Genomic DNA, 20,418 nt, shown 5'->3' on the forward strand with positions numbered 1-20,418 from the left:
CCATGCTCTTTTCATAATTTCGAAGGGGATCCTCCAGGAAAGTTGACAAAAAATTTAAAAAATATTTTGTTCCGAGATTTTGATGCAGAATCATGGAGAATCGATCCACAAATCGATTAAGGTATTCCGCTCAAGAATCTGATGAAAATTGGCCAAGATATAGCCATCGCTGGAGGCCATATAGTCCCTCCATGCTCTTTTCATAATTTCGAAGGGGATCCCCCAGGAAAGTTGACAAAAAATCTAAAAAATATTTTGTTTCTAGATTTTGATGCAGAATCATGGAGAATCGATCCACAAATCGTTTAAGGTATTCCGCTCAAGAATCTGATGAAAATTTGCCAAGATATAGCCATCGCTGGGGGCCATATTGTCCTTCCATGCTCTTTTCATAATTTCGAAGAGGATCCCCCAGGAAATTTGACAAAAATTCAAAAAAATATTTTGTTTCTAGATTTTGATGCAGAATCATGGAGAATCGATCCACAAATCGTTTAAGGTATTCCGCTCAATAATCGGATGAAAATTCGAAAAGATATAGCCATCGCTGGGGCCAAATTCTTTTCATAATTTTTGAAGATCCCTCTGGAATGCATTTTTACAAACTCTCAAAAGATCAGTTAGCACCTTTTCGTATAAGTTTTGCAATTTTAATCCGAAATTTGGCGAACCACAGCCACTGTGCCGTGACAGCAATTTGCACAGCCTGCATCCGAGAGCGTGTTTGGCGGCCATCAGCCGGAGCTTTGCACCGCCCTGTGATTAATTGCAATAGGCGCCCGGCAATGATTGGTTCCTGGTAAACTTCGCACTGTCATGACATCGACATTGCCATCGATGTGGACATGGACATGGACGTGGATACAAAAATGCAGATGGCGAAGGCGAGGCTTCTAGGAAAGAGCAAAGACCAGAGAGAGATTCCAAGCCAGACAAATCAGCGTCGCCTTGTTCTCGCCAGGATCTTGGGTTTCCGATTCTTGGGAGACAGAGTGTCTCTGGCAGTGATAAGATCACCTTGCATATCCCACGCACAGGTATCATTTGAGAATGCGGGGTAGTGAACTCTTCCCCTCGTTGATCTTTCACACCTTGGGCTGCAGTCAGCTTCCACCAAGTCAGGTTCCCCTCGAAATTACACCTTTTTTCCGTATTCTTCTCCCAGGGCTTGTCAAGATTTTCATTGTTTTCCTTTTGGCGTTTTCCAGGGATCGGAATCGGGATGGGATGTCCTTGCGATATAAATCGCATTAATCACACGGCCAACGACAATGGGCCAGCAAGGTGTGATCACAGTTTTGACAGCGACAATGACAAGAGATTTTTATTTTTATTGGCCAAGAACAACCTGTGTCTCTCGACTGGGGACACAATAGAAAACCTGACTAGTCGAGCTGACATTGTGTCTGCCGCTTCCATTGTTCGGTTTTAGTGTTAAGATCTCTTTCACAGATCCCGGGACTTCCCCGGCCCCTGTCCAGAAATCCAACTCCGAGTCATTCGATGGCAATTTATTAATATTTAATAAGCCTCAAGACAAGTTCTGAGCTCTTCATCGTGTGGGTGGCTTGGATGTGGGCACATTCTTCTCTCGTCCCATTGATGATTGTCTCGGTGTGTGGCTTTGCCCACCTCTGGTTTTAATTTTTTTTCATGCCCCACCTCTGTGGCAGCCAGAACACGGCAGCCAGTCTTCTGCCTGGTTCTTCGCTTCTTTGATCTAAACCGTTTTGTTTATGTTGAACAAGTAATTTGCAGCTTTGACACATGGAGAAAAAATAAAAAAAAGAATAATTATAAATAATTTCTAGCTTATCTAAACCAACAAGTTTTATTTTAAGTTACTCCACCAGTCTAGAGGAGGTTTTTATATTTGTTTCCATTTATTAATGTATATTTATTATCCCTGTTTTCCTCCTGTGTAGCAATTAACTGCCTCAACTTGATCATCGACAGGAGGCACAGCATCAACAATTGCTGCTGCAAGTTGAGCTCATAAATTTTGACAGCAAACGGAACGCGTGTTAATAATAATTTCAATTGCTCCTCCAAGCATTTGATCTTCTCCGCCGAACTGGGGAGGCTGAGATTCCGTCAGCCAGGATGTGGTTTACACCGAAGATCGTTAATCTTCGGGGGATCTCTCGGATCGGTACGGATCGGATAGAAACGTTTGCCGCATTGCTAGCTTGCACATTTGATGTGGCAATTACCATGTGGCAGGAAACAGTCGTGCGGCCAAAACAAATGTATCTGCATACTGTATGCCAGCTAGCCTCTGTATCTTTGTATCTCTGCTCTTCCAGCCTATCCATTTGTATCTGCATCGGAGCTTATCTGCATCTGGAACACGGGGTTCAGGGTCCGTGGCAACAGTGGGCGTGCTTTATTGCCAATTTTACCATATTATCAACGCATCTGTGAGCCGACAAAGTGTTTTCAACGCTTTCGGTAGTTGGTGCTTGGGAATGTTGCTAGTTTTTGTTGCAAGTTGCCAGTTGCGCTGCTGCAGCTGGGAGGCGTTGCCAAAGCTGCGAGCCAGCTTCGATCCCGATTCGATTAATTTTCGCATTAAGCTCGGGCACAGCTCCGCCCTGGATATGGCCAAAAGGATTTTCTTTTGTCTACACTGAGGAAGGCTTTTCGATCTTTAAATGAATTAAAATAAAAGCATCTGATGTTAAATATAATCAATTTTTTTAGTGCACAATTTTTTACAGTTGTGGGCGCGGTAATGAAATCAAATTAGGCAGAGATCTCTTCTCGTTCCATTGCTCTTCTGGTCGTAATTGATTTGCTCTGCTCATCTGCGACTCCCTCGCCCAAGGATAATTGCCGGTGTCCTTGGCTTTAGGGCCGCACCTGCCTTCAGGTGACACGCTTCGCTCGCACTTCGCCGCCTTCTCAAGGATGCCCAGCCATAAAACACAATTGTTTGCAATTATTATTTTTCTGTTTGCCTTGGCCTAAAGGATTAAGGCTGCAGAAACTCGGCAAAAAAACAAAACAATTTGCTACGCAATTTGTATGCAACAATAACAGGAGAAAGATAACAACAAACAAACGCAAAAAAAAATGTGAAGCCAATCCTAGGCACACATGGTGTCCTGGCTCAGTTTGTTTCGATTTCGGCCGGCAATAAAATTGATATATCCTTTGGCACAATATGGCCGCCATGTGCATTTAGATGGCCATGTCCTGACACGGCTTCGGCGGCTTAGTTTCAGCATTTTTTTGCCCCGCTCGCCCGCTTATTGGCCATTTAGTGCACGTATGTGGACAAAAGAAGCAAACGCAAGGAAAATAGTACAATTTCCCAAATAAAAACTAATAGCCAGCGACAGCAGCAGCACCACCAGATACAATTGGGAAAACAAAAACACACCGGAATGGATCCATTCTGCGGCTGTCGACTTTGCCGTAATCCCGTCAAAGCGTAAACAAAAATTTCGGTTATAACCGAAACTGTTCCATCCCGTTCAATGAGAATCGGAATGGCTTCTGAAGATATGTGCTTGATTGGCTTTACCTTACCCCCAGTACTTCCTATATCCTCGCTCTGGTTGGTCATAGATTTTGGGAATGTTGTTCATAAATAAGACTAAAGTGCTTTGTTTTGGGTTTTCTCCGCACAGAAAAGAGAAGTTATGCAAATACCTCAAGAAAAAACAAAGCTATTTCAGAAAAATGTTTACCAATTTATTTCAATTTCTTTCAGCATTGCTTACCTCCTTCCCTATCCCTACAAAAATGTCTACATTTTCTAATTAACCTGAAACTCTTTTATCAACTTAATTAAAGTGAAAATTCCATTGAAAATGGCCCAAAAACTATTAAAAGAAATGACAATTTGGAAAACACGCCTTCTTAATTTCATGAAATCAAACTCAAATGGCCTAAACCAGAAGGAGCCAAGCCACACCGAAACAAAAACAAAGCGATTGCAATTTTTCACTCCCCTGAAAAAAAAAACAAAAAAAAACAAAAAAGAGGGCTCTGGCACCAAACACACGACTGGAAAAAAACCTGGAAAGTTGAAAAAATATGGTGGCATATGCAAATGAGATTTCAGGGCAGGAAACAAATCATTGAAAAATTGTCACCGAGCCGCGACAAAGCAAACAAAGGAAGGAAAAGGGCCCACCCTGTCTGAGTTCCTCCCCTGCCAGCCATGCCCCACCCCACCGCATGCCCCGCTAGTCCTTCGTTTTTCAGGAACTCCCTCCACCGCACCACCGATCAACATCACCATTAGTGGCTCAATTGTGCGCCACATCGGCTGGCAACCACGAATCGCATGCAAATGAAACCGCAGCCACAAGGACCAAGGCAACACCTTTAAAAAATTTAAATATTTATTTAAATATTTAAATATTAAAATAGACAATATATAGTTAATAAAATATTAAAAATATAATAACAAGGCAGGACACTATTATTTTAGTTTTATAAAAGAGTTAAAGGAACTTATGTTTTAATATGTTCAGTTTCATAATTTTCCCAAAGTGTACAAAAGAAAAAGGACATCATCCTAGAAGGACGAAGGGCGCAGCTGACGAATTGTGAAAAAAGTCTGATGGAGGGAAACAAGATGGTGGCACCACCCCACCCTCCTTTTTTCTTTTGGGTTCCCTCTTTTTTCTCCCTGGTCTATAATTTTCTGGTTCGTTCACACGCCATCGTCGCATTTTTTTTCCGTCCATCTTTTGTTGTTTCTTTTAAGCAAACATTTAAATTAAAAACATTTACATACGCTGGTGGGAGGGAGGGAGGTAGGAGTGAAAGGAAGCCAGATATTCAATTATGATTTAACAATTGGGGTTCCGCCCAGGAGACACTTTCTGAGATAAGTTTGGACGTCAGCCATTGTCCTTGAAGTCGTGGAGCGGTTTGTTTTTTGAAGAAAAATATACGAAAGTTTCAGTTAAAGTATTGGATCAAAATCTTTATAAGAAATATAATTCTATATTAAATAGTTTTACAATTTTTAATAACTTTATATCTGTTATTGAAGATACTTCTTGTATTTTCGAAATACAACATTGTAAGTATTCTTCTTTTTGAAAAATTAGATGGATGAGGTCACTTTTGGATAAAATAATTGTGTTATTTAAATACACCAAAACAAATATACTTTTTATTTATAAAAAAGTTGTTTATTAATTTTATGACTTTAATTTCAGTAAAATAAATTAAAAAATAAACACAAAAAACACTCAACCTTCACTCACTCATACAACTAACACTCAATTCGCTTTGGTGAATACGGAAACGAAATGGAACTGAAACGGAAAGACCTAGTTGGAATAGGAACTGTAGAAATGCAGAGAACACACCCCCGTGCCCATACATCACTCACTCACACAAATACACTCCCCATGGCAACAACAACAACGAATGCGGGAACTGTCAACAGCCGAAAACAAAATGACGAATTTATGAACTTGTCTGCCATGCTCTCTCTCTCGCTCGGTCTCTTCTTGGTCGAAACGAGACAGAAGTTGGCTCAAACGCTCTCACTCAAACGGTACACAGCTGTCTTCTCGCTCCCACTCATTGTACTCTTATGGTTAGCCAAGTTTTGAGTGCATGGGAATGTGTTCGAATTGGAAAATGGGAATGGGAAATGCTAATGGAAATGAGTAATGCCCTGACGCCGACGTAGATGCTGACGTCGCTGCTTGCAGCATGGGAATGCGCTGGTATGTGCATCCTGCTTGCACACCCATCGCTCAACGTCATAATTGAAAACTGTTCCTTTTCGCTTGCGGTTAAGCTTGCGGTGGCTTACGTGACGTATGCGTAATTTTTTGTCGCTCCCAAACAAATTGTGGCGAATGGGGCGGGTACGTAATGCCTTACGTTACGTTATGTACGGGGTGTTGAAAACCTTTTGCCGTAAGACGCATCAGCTGTTGTTGTTATCCGTTTTGGGGGTCAGCCGCTGCCTCAGCCAGCGTATTCTGCCGGCAACTCTGCTGCCGCCGCCACCGCAATAGTTGTTGCTTTTGCTTTTGTTGATTTTTGCGTTGCGTTTTTGGCTTTGGCTTTGGCTTTGGCGCTTTTGGCGTTTACATGGCGAAAAGCGAATTGGGATTCATTCAATGGTCAGCTGCGTGACTGTGAAGCAGCGACGGCGCTTCGGCATTCCTATCCTTTCCGTCTCTTTTCATTCCGGCACGGCCTCTCCAAAAACACGGGCGTAAACTCGAAAAGTCGTAGTGTTTTGAAAAGCGTAGCAGTCGAAATGCGGTATAATTTCAAACTTAAACAGACTTTTAAGCGTTCATAAAATTATAAACTATTTCTTAGTTAAAATACAAATATTTATTTAATTAAATTTATTTTATAAAGAAGCTAAGAAGCTTTTTTTAAATAAAACATATGGTGTTTTGAAACAAAAATGAGACATATGAGAATTTTAATAAAAATACTCAGTGATTTATATTAATTTTGGAATTATATAAACGAGTTCCCTACCTTCTAAAAGCTGAATTGAAATTTAATTTTTTAATCAGCCTGACAACAATACCAGGATTATAAGGATTCAGTATTGAAGAGTGACAAAAATACCATATTGGACCAGAATTCGGACAAAGCAGGCCCTAAAATGCTTTTGAGCAATCAGCCGGCCAACACGAAGCCCCAACAAACGCAGCCGCCGTCGCCGTCGCCACCACAGACGCAGAATTTTAAATCGAAGCTGCAACAACAAATCGCCACAGCAGCAGCGAATATCGCCAACGGCGGCAGCAGCCATCATCATCCGCTGAACAATCATCATCACCACCATCATCATCATAATCATCAGCAGCATCAGCACAACATTTCCTTCGCCACGGATTTCTCAATTGCGGCGATTATGGCGCGCGGCGGAAACGCCCCGAGCAGCCGCGAACCTTCCGAGCGGAGTCTGAGTGAGTAAAGTAATTCCCAAGTTCCCCCCACACTCCACAAATAGGAGATGTACTAAATATGAATAGATGTACTAAATATGAAATTTGATTTTATCATTGGGAATTGAGGGAGTTTTAGTTAGAGATTTGGCCTTTTATTGGATAGTTAGATAGAAGGGTAGCGTCTGATGTTTGAATCCAATCCTTGGTAGGTTCCTATATCGGGATGATTATAACATCCATATATTCCGCTCTTTTAATCTTCTATTTAGAAGTATTAATTTTATATATCAGAATTTTATATATATATAATTTTTTTATATCAGAAGTATTTGATTTTATATAATTTTATCACAAAATATATAATTTTGTCTGCCCTTCTTCAAAAAATTGAGTTGGTAAAATGTTAACTATAAAATATTCAAAATTATGTATTCTTTAGATCAAGTCTTGGATCAACTTTTATTTTACCAACTTATTAAATATTCTTTTGATTAGATTTCTGAATCAAAAGATGTTGAAATTTATCCAAAGTACCCATAACTTTAGACAAAGTACCCATAAGACAAACCCTTGTCTGGAGATCCAAGCATAATTTTAATATTTTAATTTATATTTTTATGACAATCCTCTACAAAAACCTAAGATATAAACCATAGAAAATAGTTTAAAAATACTTGAATGAAATATTGTGGAATATTGTAGAATATTAATACCTCAGATAATAATCTATTTCTGAAACTGAAATTTTATGTCTATCCGAGAAACACATCTGCTGCCATATAAAAAACACAATTAATCGATTGCTTAGTAATACTTTCCATATTCCTGCAATCCATAATTTTTTGCGCTGAAAAAGTGTCGCAGCTGTGCATTATATTTCTATATTTTTGCACATTTTTTGCCCTCTTTTTTCCGCCATATAAATTATATATTGATGACAATGCAACGTTGATGACTCGATAATTGCGGCAAATGCGCGGCAATAAAATAATCAAAGCCTATTTGAATGCAAGGGGGCATCCGGGGGCCAGTACATGACAAGCAGAGCTGAGATATATACATATAATCGCGTATATACCCACATTCGTATATGTATCTACGTGTTTTCGCGTATCTGGCTCTGTTGCGAACGCAAAACTATTTAGACGCCATAATTGGGTAGAGACAGAAGCGCAAACAGATGCATTCATTAGCCTGCCACCCATCTCTGCCACATGCCCCCCAGCAACCCCTACTGGTGTTCACTTTCCATTCGGCAATTGCAATGCCAAAGTGCACACACAGTACACAGTACATAGTATATCCGCGAAATTAACATATGAAATAGCATTTTGAGCAAATAATTGAATTTTTGGCGTAATCTGCGAAATGCATCTGGTCGCGAACTGGATGCGAACTCGATGCTGTAGCGCCTCGTCATCGAAAACATGCAACATGTTGCAGCCCAAACAGCAACTCCCACATTAACGAGCCACTTTGATGTCTCTGTTTTCAATCCACAGGAAATAAATTATTATTTAAACTATTAGGGAATTAATTAAACTCATCCTCTTAACTTAATTACTTTATTGGTTCCTAAAAGAATATATTTTCCACCTATTTTCTTTATAATGGTTTATAAAAAATTATTTTAAATACCATATCTTAGCTAGATATATAGTTTTTTTTTTACAATGAATAATAAGCAGAAACTCTTTATTAAATATATAAATTTCTTAACGTGTAGGTCCCGCATCTGTGGAACGATATTCGGGCCAGGATGTGGACGATGATGTTGACGTTGATGTGGTTGACTGCAGCGACTCGGAAGCGCCGTCGGCAACTGCAGCAGCGGCAGCCACTGCAGCAACAGCAAACGCAGCAGCGGCGGCAGCAGCAGCAGCATTGCAGGCGCAGCAGCAAGCGCGTCAGGCATTGCGTGTTGCACAGCAACATCAGCAGCAACAACAGCAACATCAACAGCAACAGCAAAGGCAACAGACACATCACCACGCAACGGCAAACAAGCAACAACGCCAACATCACAATCATCACAACAGCAACACCAACAGCAACAGCAATCACAGCAAATCAAGCAGCCATCGAGGGCGTTCTGCTGCTGCATCTGGAGCTGGAGCTGGAGCTGCTGCCACGCCCTCGCCACCACCGCCCTCACAGAGTCCCGAGGAAATCGAGCGCCTGTCGCCGGAGGAGTCGCCAGCGCAGGTAACGCGAAAGGAAACTCTAACATTATAAGCGCCTTACTTGACTCCCCTCTTTATTGTCTTCCCCCCTCTGGTGGCCTCTTGCCACGCCCACAGCTGCCCACGCCCAAGATTCTGGGCTCGTGCAATTGCGACGATCTCACGCCCGTCCAGTGCCACCTGGAGACGAAGGAGCTGTGGGATAAGTTCCATGAATTGGGCACTGAGATGATCATTACCAAGTCGGGCAGGTGAGTGCAATGGCGGCTTAATCAAGGGGGGCTTAGCTTCTAAGTGAGTGGGTTGGAAAAGGATAAGGGGGGCACCTAAATAAATACATAAATAAATCCTGTTTAAGCTCAACTCCTACTCTGATCCTTGTCTTACTCATTACCATAAAACCTTCGAAGAGAAACCCCCAAATTAATCTAAAATTAGTCTCCCAATTCAGGCAAGTCGGAAGAGGCAAGCCAATTTAGTTAAACACATTCACTAAATTGGCAATTCGAAGTATTAACTTATCGAGTTTATTGAAAGAAACGTACCGATAATCGATCACATTTTGTTTGCCGAAATCCCCACGGGTCCACTTGCTGATGCACCAGCCATGCATTTTATTTCATTAAACTTTCGTTGGAATTCAATTTTCCGGAGGCCTTTCGGCCCGCAAGGAGGAAAACCTGGCCACTGGAAGGAAGGCTGGGAGGGGGGTCTATGCAGGGGTATTCCGGGTCATAACCATAATGCCGCCCCCGGCAATTGGCCACTCAGAGCTGCCCACGAAAAGTCCTCGACCGAATAATCAATAAAACTTTAATGCGCCTTTCACCCAAAACGAAAAGGCCCAACTCCCAACTCACATCGCGTATCGGGGGCTATCAGCCACACCCCTGCCACGGCCCCCAGCACCGCCCCTCCATCTAAACTGGAAAATATCAACAACCTTTTGGTTAGTTCCTCATTTACGGCCAACAGCCGACTTGGCCAGCCAAATTTGATTGACAAGGCATCGAAATAATTTGCCGTCGATTTTCGATTAGCTACCAAAAAAAAACAAAAACCATCGGTTTCTGGTAGTGGAAATAGTCTGTTAAGACCGACTTGGCTGCCATACACATGGGTGCATAAATATAAACACCGGGCTAAACGACTTTTCATTGGCAACTCAACAAAAGTTGAAGAAATTATTGCTTGGCTATATTTTTGCAGCAGAGTCAGAGGGGGTTGGGGCTTGAGCTTCAGTTCTGAAATGCGAATAAAAACGAAACGCATAAGGAAACATGAAACATAACAGTTTTGGGCCAAAGAACTTTTTGTTTTCCTTTATTTTGGCCTTCTTCTCACTCTTGGCCAGATAACATGCGAAATGCGCATTAGTCGCTAGGTGGTAGTTAGGAGCTCCCTTCTGCGTTTGTTGACTTTTTCTGTCGGGTTTTGCTTGTTTCAGCATGGGGTATATTGGGCTTTGTGTTTAGGATGGAGTTTTAGAAACCCTAGAATTATTATTTTATTAGAAATCTAGGTATTGATTTTCTATTTTTACCCACATTTTTTGTGGCTATAGTTCTTATATTACAATTTAAATATTAAAAATATACCTGTAGATTCTATAAAATAGTTTCTAATAAAGGATATCAAGGACTATTCATTGCCAACTACATCTTATATATCTTTTAAATGGATTTTACTATAAGAATTCTAGATTCCAATATTTAAAAAGGTTTACGTTTTCAAAAGGCTACTAAAGTTTGAAACCTTAAGAGGTTAAAAAATAGGTACTAAAGTTCGACTCTTCCATACCCTTAGTTTTTATATCCTGGCTTCTATTTTTTTCTGCTTGGAAACTTTTGTTTGTTTGGCCCCATTATCGCTTAACCCTTTGTTGGCCAGGCCGTCAACAGGCGACTCGGTAGATCTCCCCCACACCCTCTGAATATTAAGAGTCCTCCTCCGCCCATAGCTCGCATTTACGACACATTAACAAATTTACTCCTTTGGCTCCTGGTCCTGGCCCTGGCCCTGGCTCTGCGGGCCCTAGCCCCATTCCTCAAATCCGCACAAAGTATAAATTGCAATGTAATAGCTGCCGATTGTCGCGCTAACAACACATTTGCATGTCCTTTGCCGTTTGGGCCCAGTTCGTTTCGTGTTTTGGCCCTGACTCCTGGGCCTCCTCACTCTGGTTCTGTTTCTTTCTCCGTTTGTGTTTCCTTTTTTCGGGCCCTGTAATTAGTCAAAGGATACCGATGAACGGCCGACACTTGCTGCGGCTTATTTACATTTGTGCGGGTTTGACGGACGCATGCAACTCGAATGCAAAAAATATTGGTAAGAGGAGGCAAAAAAAAACAGAAACAGAAGCTGAATAATTCCCATTCCCGATATCCATCTATGTCAGCACGTCGTTTGCTAGCTAAACATGTCCACGAAAGGGGCGTTCCAGCCGGCCAAGTGGGTGTGGCAATGCGGGACTTTTTATGCGAGTCGAGTGATACATTCTGAATTGCAGAAAAAACCTCCACTGGGGGCTTTGAAGTCAGTTTGGTGGCATGTCTTACTGCAGTCTGTCATGGGGTCTCATATTTTTTTCCCCTCAACTAAAAACGCAATAAAACAGGAAACTTGTAGTGAGAAAATTACACTAATGTGCAAACATTTGAAAGAAAAAAATACATTTTATTTTAGGTATGAAATTAAGACTAGAAATTATAAAGAACTAGAATCTAGGAAAGGAATTTTATAGGGTTACAGGGGTTTCATTTAAAAAATGGTCTATTTTCCAGTCTATTTCTTAGATTTCTAGGTAAAAAAATGACTAGCTTATTATATCTCAAGGATGTGTCTAAAGTTTCCTTAAGATTGGTCATGAAGTTCTTGAGATATTCTGTCAACCGTATTTAGAAAACAAAGTTTTCAGAGAAAATAGAGCTAGCCTGAAGAGCATTGATTCTTCAGAGTTTACCTCCAACAGTAATCCAACTTGGATCAAACTGAAATTTTAAGACAATATTCTAGAGATCTTATAGAAATTTATAAGAAGAAAGGTATTTTTTTCATTGCCAAGAAAGCTACATATATGTAACCCCTTAACTTCTCATTTAAAATGCATGGAAAATGTGGGCTTCACATGCAAATGCGCATGCGTGGCTCTCATCAGAACGAAACCGTGAAAAGCAAACAGGAACTGCCTCAAATATGCAACACATTTCAGTCTGAAAACAAGAGAGGCTTCAAGGATGATTTACAACCAAAGCCGAAACAAAGCAGGAGTTGATTTTTTACCTGTCCTGCGGTCGTCAGGTTAGAATTCCTTTCTTAGAGCATATTTTTCTGCATAGTTTGGTTCTGCGGTTGTTGAAATAAAATATCACGTGGTTTGCGATTTTGTCACGCTGTCAGCGGTTTTGAGGTTGGCATTTTGGGTATTTTTCCCGATGCCGAGAACAATGGTCGGAAAGTCAGCAGTTGGATGGGCGGGCTAATTGTGTGTTGACCCCTCGCCCAGCGGGTTAAGATGCCCAGAGTTTGTCAATATTTTGCGACAAACGCTTCACGGATATTAGTCGAGGTTCTATTCAATTGCAGGACAGTAGTCCTGCTGCCAAGGATGCGTGGCAATTGCAATTTTCATGGTGCAACTGCAACTGCAACAGTCAACCCCTTGCAGGGAGAAATACAATATTTTCCTTTAAAAATAGTTTCCACAACTTCATTAATATTTCTGGGGCAGCTGAGGTGGATCATTTATCAGCCGAAATGGCCAAGACCGAACAGATATCGGAACAAGTTAATCCCCTGCTTGGCCGAAAGGTGCAGTCCCCGCCGAATTATGAATTAATCAACTAATAAAAGATAGGGAACTGGGGGAGTGTTGTCAGCCGGCGATAAGATCAAAGTTATAGCTTCTTACGAATGTGGAGAGTATGTATTTTGGGGGTTGGTTGTGTTTCGCTTTGTTCTCCTCATCGCTGGCTAATTTGCATTTTATTAATTTAGACCTTGCGGCTTAATTTGCTGTAACAAAGGTGTTGATAATGAATTGGCCGCTCATTCGCCGCATATCCCAGCCAGTCTCTTTATATGTGGTTCGGCACGGCTAATTGAAAACCGAGAGCCACCCCAAGAGGGTTTCTGGCCATGGCAAATGGTGTGTAAACTTCATAATTGTAACCTTTGGCACCTAAGCTCTCGCCGCGCTCCAAAAAACTGAGTAACAGCCATTTCCCTAATTTTCCCATAAACAAATACATAAAATCCACACTTAGAAGCTCGACCAGCGGGCAAACTAAACTCGAACTCGAAATCCCCAACGAAAAAATAAAACCGAACGGGCAATGGCTATGGCAGTGGCAGTGGCCGAGGGGAGTGGCTCAGCCCGCGGGCTGTTCTTGGACTCGTAAAATGGGTATGTAAATTCTGGAATATGATTTACGACATTTCCGCCTCGCAGCAAAAATAACAAATAAAAGCGAGGGCGGCATTAGATATGGCCCATCAAAACAGGGCGTGGCAGAGTGGCAATGGAGCTGCGTTCACACATTTATGCCGGATATTAGCAGGTTGGTCAAGAACGTCAAGAAAGTGTTAATGTTTCATGAACTGAGAGAAAAATAGTTGATCTATTAAGGTATTAAAATATCAGTAATATATATAACTATATAACTAACTCTACAAGTAATTCTTCTCATTTAAAATTACTTATAATGAACTTGAAAGCCCAAGACTCCTTATAGCCCTCCTCATTCGAAGCTAAAAACAAAATGGAAGCTTCCGGCTTGTCGGCTTCCGCTGGAGGCGGCTTGGCGGTCAGGCTCGAGTGCAGCTTGTAAGTCAGTCACTCCGTGCAGATATCGAGATAAGCGGAACACGTTAAATGCCCGCTACAATGGTGCTAATTGTGGCATGCAACTGCAAACCGAAAGTACAACTGCTTACAGCACTAATCACAATTAAAAGTGTGATTCCAGGGACTCGTTTTGGTCTGTGACTGCGCTAAATACTCGGCCATAACAGTTAGTCACCTGACGTTGGCAATTCTGGCCCAAAACCATCATGGTGACACTGAACACGCCCCCTTACAATAATGGGTTGTAAACATACAATAAACAAACAAGAGTCGAATCAGGCTAGGATGTTGGAGAGAACTCTTAATGAGACTACAAAATGTGTTTGCATGTTGGTTCGTAAGTCCTTTTATAGCTTTGGTTTCTTATTAAAGAAGTTATAGTAATCAATAGCTATTAGTTAGTGCCTTAACTTTAAGATAATTAATCCAAATTAACAAAACCACAATGTCATTTTGAGGTAACACATTCTGTACAAAACACCTCATGCTTTTTGGTCGAAAAGACAAATGACAAAAAACTAGGCTGGGTCATTAGCGTCATTTACACTTGGCCTGGACTGCGAGGACAATTGGTAGTTGGGTGAAAGGTGGTAATAGAGAGGGCGGCACACACCCCTTCCCACCACCTGCTGGGCGGTCGTCCTGCTCCGAGGACGACGACATCGCTTGCGGAAATGTGTCAAAAACGTGCTAAAAGTCATAAAATTAAATATGCGTCTTATTTACATGCCATGTTGGCCGGCTAACCACCTTTTCTTTGTTTCGGCCGCCGCAACACAATGGCCAGCAATAAAAAAATAGTTCACAATTCTAGGCTATGAGAGCATTTACTGAACATGATATTCCCCTTGCCTTTGCAGACGCATGTTTCCCACCGTTCGAGTGAGTTTCTCGGGTCCTTTGAGGCAAATCCAACCGCCGGACCGGTATGCCGTGCTCCTGGACATTGTGCCGCTGGATTCGCGGAGATATCGCTACGCCTATCACCGCAGCTCCTGGCTGGTGGCCGGAAAAGCCGACCCGCCACCACCCGCCCGCATCTACGCCCATCCGGACAGCCCCATCAGCCCGGAGGCTTTGCGCAAGCAGGTCGTGTCCTTCGAGAAGGTGAAGTTGACAAACAACGAAATGGACAAGAGTGGACAGGTGAGTTGGAGTGTCGGGAAGAGATAGAAACTTTAGCTGGGTAAGACAAATGTCCTGAAAGGAAAATCGATGAAATCCAATATAATGCCTAGAAGAGAATGCAACTTCCACTCCATATCCTGGCAACCACACTCGCTTATGAATAATTTGGGCCTCGAGAAAAACACATAAAGACGCGACCGTCTTGTCTTGCCCTTCTGGCATTGTCTTCGGCGGCACCCACGGGGTCAAAAGGGGTCAGCCAGGGTTGCCACCGCATGCACATATGCAAATGGTATTGCGCGCGCACAAAAATGAATGAAAATTGTTGGCAATTTGGTGGCAAATACAAACGGACTAGGGGCACAGAGCCCTTGGTGAGCCCCCTGGATTTTCGAGCCGAAAGGCGACGCTCTATTTACGAGGCTGCTACCGTTTTTATCACGGCCATAAAGGATGTGGATGGGAAGCCAGGAGCCGGATGGGAAGAACCTGCGAGGACAGTCAAAACAAACGGCGACTACTCTTTTATGGGCGTACATTTTTTATAAGGCCGGGCACAACAAACATTCGCATTCCCTGAATTCCTTTCCATTTTTTTCATCTTGTGTCCTTACAGGTCGTGCTGAACTCAATGCACCGATACCAGCCCAGGATCCATTTGGTCCGACTGAGCCATGGCCAGAGCATACCCGGCAACCCCAAGGAGCTGCAGGATATGGACCATAAAACCTTCGTTTTCCCGGAGACCGTGTTCACGGCCGTGACGGCCTATCAGAATCAATTGATTACGAAACTGAAAATCGATTCGAATCCGTTTGCGAAAGGATTTCGCGATTCGTCTCGTCTCACCGACTTTGATAGGTAAGTGTTGGCTGCTGCCCCCCATTCAGCAGATCCCATCGACGTGTGTAGTTGGCCCCGTTTTTTCCGATTTTTTTTATGGTATCATGTCTGATTTATGGCCTAATTTACGATGGCCTGTTGAGCCGTAAAGGCGATACAGTAGCCCGACTTGCTACTGATTAGCGAAAATGTGTGAAAGTGGCGGTCTTGGCAGCGATTCCTGCCGGTTCTTCAATTAGCATGCAACGTGCCACATATGTTGCCAATTGGATCAAGCTGATACTTCAATGATTGCAGGTTGTAAGAGGAGTGTCTGATTCACAAAAAGAAGGTACTTTTTTATGGTACTTGGTGATGATATTTTGGAAAGTCTATCCCAGTAGTAATCCCATTTTAACTAAAACCAATCTCTTCCTTGCAACATTTCCGATAGCCAGCAACATGTTGGCTCTGCACCCAAAGGATCAGGCCAAAGGCAACATCTTTTCCTCTTTCTGTGGAGCAAAGGGCTGCTGCCCTTTTTTCGACAGCGACTTCAAAGTGTTGCGACTATTAAGACAGCAAAGCAACAGCAACAGCAGCAGCAGCAAATGCTCTGCCGCCAGCAACAGCAACATCAGCAACAAAAACAGCAACAACTTCTTGCAGCAGCGGCAGCAACATTGCTGTTGTAGCCGGCACGGCGGCGGCTTAAGTGGCGTAAATTACAGATCGGCGCTTTTAACTTTGAAGCCGATTCGTACATGAAATGAAAACACGAAAATAATGAGTGAATGTGCCTCATGTTGCTGGTGTTTCTGGTGTTGTTGTTCCTGTTGTTTAGTGTCGGCAATTGGCAGTTACTTTCAACGTAATTATGTTATTGCTCTGGCTGAAGTGGCAGCAGCAACAAGTTGCTCATCGAGTTCTGATCTCCAGCCTTCTCCGGAGCTTCTTTCGAGGCGAAATGTCTGCAGCTCCGACTAATTTGAGAGCCGATAGCGTTTAGCCACTAATTCCCAACGATTGTCACTTAATTCTCAGTCTTTAGCCATATTTTTCTTTCAACTCTTAATAGATATTTAAGCCATTAAATTGTTTTCCGTTCCAGGGATCCCATGGATGCGTTCTTCTTCGACCAGCACATGAGGGCAGCTCCTTTACGATTCTTCCCGGATCCCCTGATGTCCCAGCTGACGCCCCAGGAGGCGGATGCCGCCTCGTTGGCCCTGCTGGAGAAGGCCCGGCAACACTTGCAGATGTTTGGACGATCGCCGTACACGGAGATGTTGCTGCCACACCTCTACCAGCGGTCGGCTGCCCCACCGCCTCCTCCACCAGCCCCGCCCCTGAGCGCCTTTCAGCTGGGCATGTGGCAGCAGCAGTGGCCCCAGCTCACGGCCGGATTCTTGGCCAGCGCCAACCAGCAGGCGGCCCTGGCCTTGGCAGCAGCGGGCGCCAACCGGACACCCCCGCCACCGCCAGCCGTGGCCCCACCCGCCCCCGCCACGCCCACATCGTCGTGTGGCTCAGCGTCGCCGGATCTGAGGGCTCGCCCCCAGCTGAGTCATTATCCGCAGCGCTTTAGTCCTTACCAGGTGCCTCAGCATCAGGCCTCGCCGCCAGCCTCGAATCGGGCCGAGAGTCCTTAGGACTTTGGATAGCTGTCCTGAAGTATATAAACAGAACCACCCAAAACCCAAACCACTCACCCTGCAACCCCACCCAAGAAACACATTCTGATGTAGTCTCTAAGATGCAGGAACTGACGAGTACTTACTCTTTCTTCTTCTGAATTAAAAAAAGCTTCAATAGATTCAAAATATAATAGATAATTATTATGAAATCCTAAAAACCATCTTGCATCTTGAAGACCTCATCAGAATATCAGCGAAATGTATGTGCAATGTTGTTGAACGAAATAGAATGTCCTTTGTAAATAACCCCGATCATGTTGCTGCAACATCCAAAGATGCATTCGGTGTTGCATGTGATGCTAAGCTAGAGAACCGTTTCTATCGGTTTCAATGTATTGTAATTTTTGTAGCATTATAACAGTATTAGTTAATTTAATTAGGCCTAGATACATGCGTACCCCCCCTTAGACCCTCTACTGCTGTGTTTTTTGTTGTCGTCCCCATGTGTTCCTAAAAGCTGCGAATTATTGTGAAAGTTTCACGCTGAATTAAGCCTCCTAGAGACCAGCCCCCTAAACAAATGCAAAATCAATTACTCTAAACACTTATTTAAATTATGTGCAAAAAAAGAGAAAAGAAGCGAAACTGAATAAACAATTTATAACACAAAGCAAAAGGCGTTTATTTATTGTATATTTTATTGTTATTTTTCGAACGCTCTTCGAGCTCTATTTGGATGCAGACATGCAATTGCCATTGTTGGACAATAAATGTTTTTCAAAATATGGCCGACGATTAATAACTCGCCTTTGCGATATGATACCGCTGATGGGTGGGGTTGCCCGTTGCACGTTGCTAGTTGCTAGTTGCTGGTTGCTTGTTGCAAGTTGGGGAGCTGCAACCTGCAGCACGTGATGCGCAGTCGCGCATGGCGGGCAGCGACATTTATGCCAAGCAATGAAATATAATTTATAGAATTTTGTGCTCTTTATGAACGTCTAATTAATTACTAGTCCATGTTTTAGTCCGTTTCCAATGGCAGGGGAGTAGTCTGTGGCCGCTGTCGCTAAACTAAAGGGTTGCATGCCATTGCCATCAACAATGGATGCAGTTGCACGCGACATGCGTCATCAATTTCTAATGATGTATGTCTGCTCCACGGACGTTTGTTATTAATTTTCAGTTCTGGCCGCTCTTACACGGCCATTAACATTTTAAAGAGTTGTTTTTTTAAAAAGGGTTCCAGCTAGACAGTGACTAGATACATAGGTGGCTTCTGAATATTGATTATCATATTGCAATGTGAAAGTTTCTCTTATACGATAATGTTCTACCGAACTTCTCATTGATTGATTTTCTCACATTTGACATTCCAGTCGTTAGCCATTCTGTCAATCGCTACCAACCACTTACCAAACACGCATTTGAGCCAAAACCGAGCCATCACAGTTAATAACTTAATTTTCTTGCCCATAGGCCATGCGGCATGCGGGGCCCGAAAAGAGGGTCAGAAACCAAAGTGAGCGAGGGCTGGGCCGGCATTTAAATATGGCTTATATAAGCTCTCAGTAGAGGCTCTTTTACCTAACCGATACCTAACCAATAATTATACACATTGAAGCTTACAATTAAAAAATCGTTTTTGACCAACAAGCCAAAACTTATTTCTTCTCTGCGGTTAGGCCACTTTCTAAATGGCTTAATTAACAGAGTCTGGCTAGCTAGTTGGGATTGTGAGAAAGTGTCATATTGTTATGAAAAATACATATATTACATGGAGTAATTACAAGTTCTAAGGGATAGCTAAAGAGTCTGAAATTAAACCACAAAAAACAAGGACACTTTTTGGGTTTTCTAATAACTTCTCACTCACTGCGACAAAGTCGTACACAAATTATCTCGCCACTAAAAATTTGCCTAATTTCCAACATAAATATGAAGCAACCTATCTCCGGCGACCGATCTCGAGGGCGGCCCAACCTTATCGCTCATTCCTACTAATTTTTTAGGAAAAGTAACTGAAACATGGCACAGGAGCCAAAATAAAAAATACACCCCCCAGAGGATGAGTTTCGGGATCTTGACCAGGCAGGCGCTAACAAATTTATGTCTTCTTCGGGGCTTAGAGAACATGAAAGGTGCTACCAAGTGCGAGGGAGAACAAAAAAAGAAAAAAAAGGTGAAAGGTGAAAGGTTAGGGTAAGGGTGAGGGCCAGGTACAGGTAAGGGTGGACTCCGTTTAGCTCATTACACACAATTTGCAGTTAGGTGCGAGCATATAAATTTCTGTGGCTTCCTTATCAGAATTATGTTAACCTTTATCTAAATTATTTTTTGGGTATTTCTCTTACTCAAGGGGATGGTTTTTATTTAACATAAATTTAAGGATCTCTCCCTTCTGGTGGAGATTTTTTTAAAGAACAGATATTTTATATTTCTTTTGGGGAAGAGGCTGTTGCTTCCCACTATATGAGTTTTTTTTTGTCGATTCTATGACAATAATGTCGTGATCCACTTAACTATTTCCCCTTGTTAACCATACATTTAATTACAGAGTCGGTTAGCATTCGCATTAGCCATGAACATGAGTTAATTATACCATCAAATAATTCAATTTATCAAAGAGCTAACATGGCCCGAACACGAGAAACAACAAACGTCAGCTTGTCAAAAGAAGATACTTTTAGCCAAAGGCAGCTCATTTCTCAACGAATCGGTCAGCTACATGATTTGGCATCTTTTTATATAAACTTGGCCTATAAGTGAGAAGCATGTGTTATGAGATGATAAATGGTGGTTATAGATCCAGAACTAACAATGATTTCTGCAGTAGATTAAATAAGAATCTACAAGAACTGACCATGGTTTCAGTTCAAATTTAATTACTAGATGTTAGTAAGCTT

General features: G+C 42.4%; 1 protein-coding gene across 3 annotated transcripts; it reads left to right on the forward strand.

Moving 5' to 3' along the window:
* The first annotated feature begins 6,064 nt into the window (after positions 1-6,064).
* Positions 6,065-18,191, forward strand: LOC6497216 (T-box protein H15). 3 transcript variants are annotated; one of them, XM_001962503.4, is made up of 7 exons: positions 6,069-6,252; positions 6,519-6,917; positions 8,626-9,104; positions 9,200-9,333; positions 14,789-15,074; positions 15,673-15,917; positions 16,990-18,191. In XM_001962503.4, the coding sequence occupies exons 2-7, from the start codon at positions 6,611-6,613 to the stop codon at positions 17,528-17,530; spliced, it is 1,992 nt and encodes a 663-aa protein (XP_001962539.2). In that variant the 5' UTR covers positions 6,069-6,252; positions 6,519-6,610; the 3' UTR covers positions 17,531-18,191. The 3 variants fall into 3 exon arrangements, with proteins under 3 accessions (XP_044572092.1, XP_001962539.2, XP_044572091.1); XM_044716157.1 differs by lacking the exons at positions 9,200-9,333; positions 16,990-18,191 and having other exon boundaries at positions 6,065-6,252; positions 15,673-15,912; XM_044716156.1 differs by lacking the exons at positions 6,069-6,252; positions 9,200-9,333 and having other exon boundaries at positions 6,792-6,917.
* The last annotated feature ends 2,227 nt before the right edge of the window (positions 18,192-20,418 follow it).

The sequence above is a fragment of the Drosophila ananassae genome, chromosome 3R (genome assembly GCF_017639315.1).
Source record: "Drosophila ananassae strain 14024-0371.13 chromosome 3R, ASM1763931v2, whole genome shotgun sequence".
Taxonomy (NCBI): domain Eukaryota; kingdom Metazoa; phylum Arthropoda; class Insecta; order Diptera; family Drosophilidae; genus Drosophila; species Drosophila ananassae.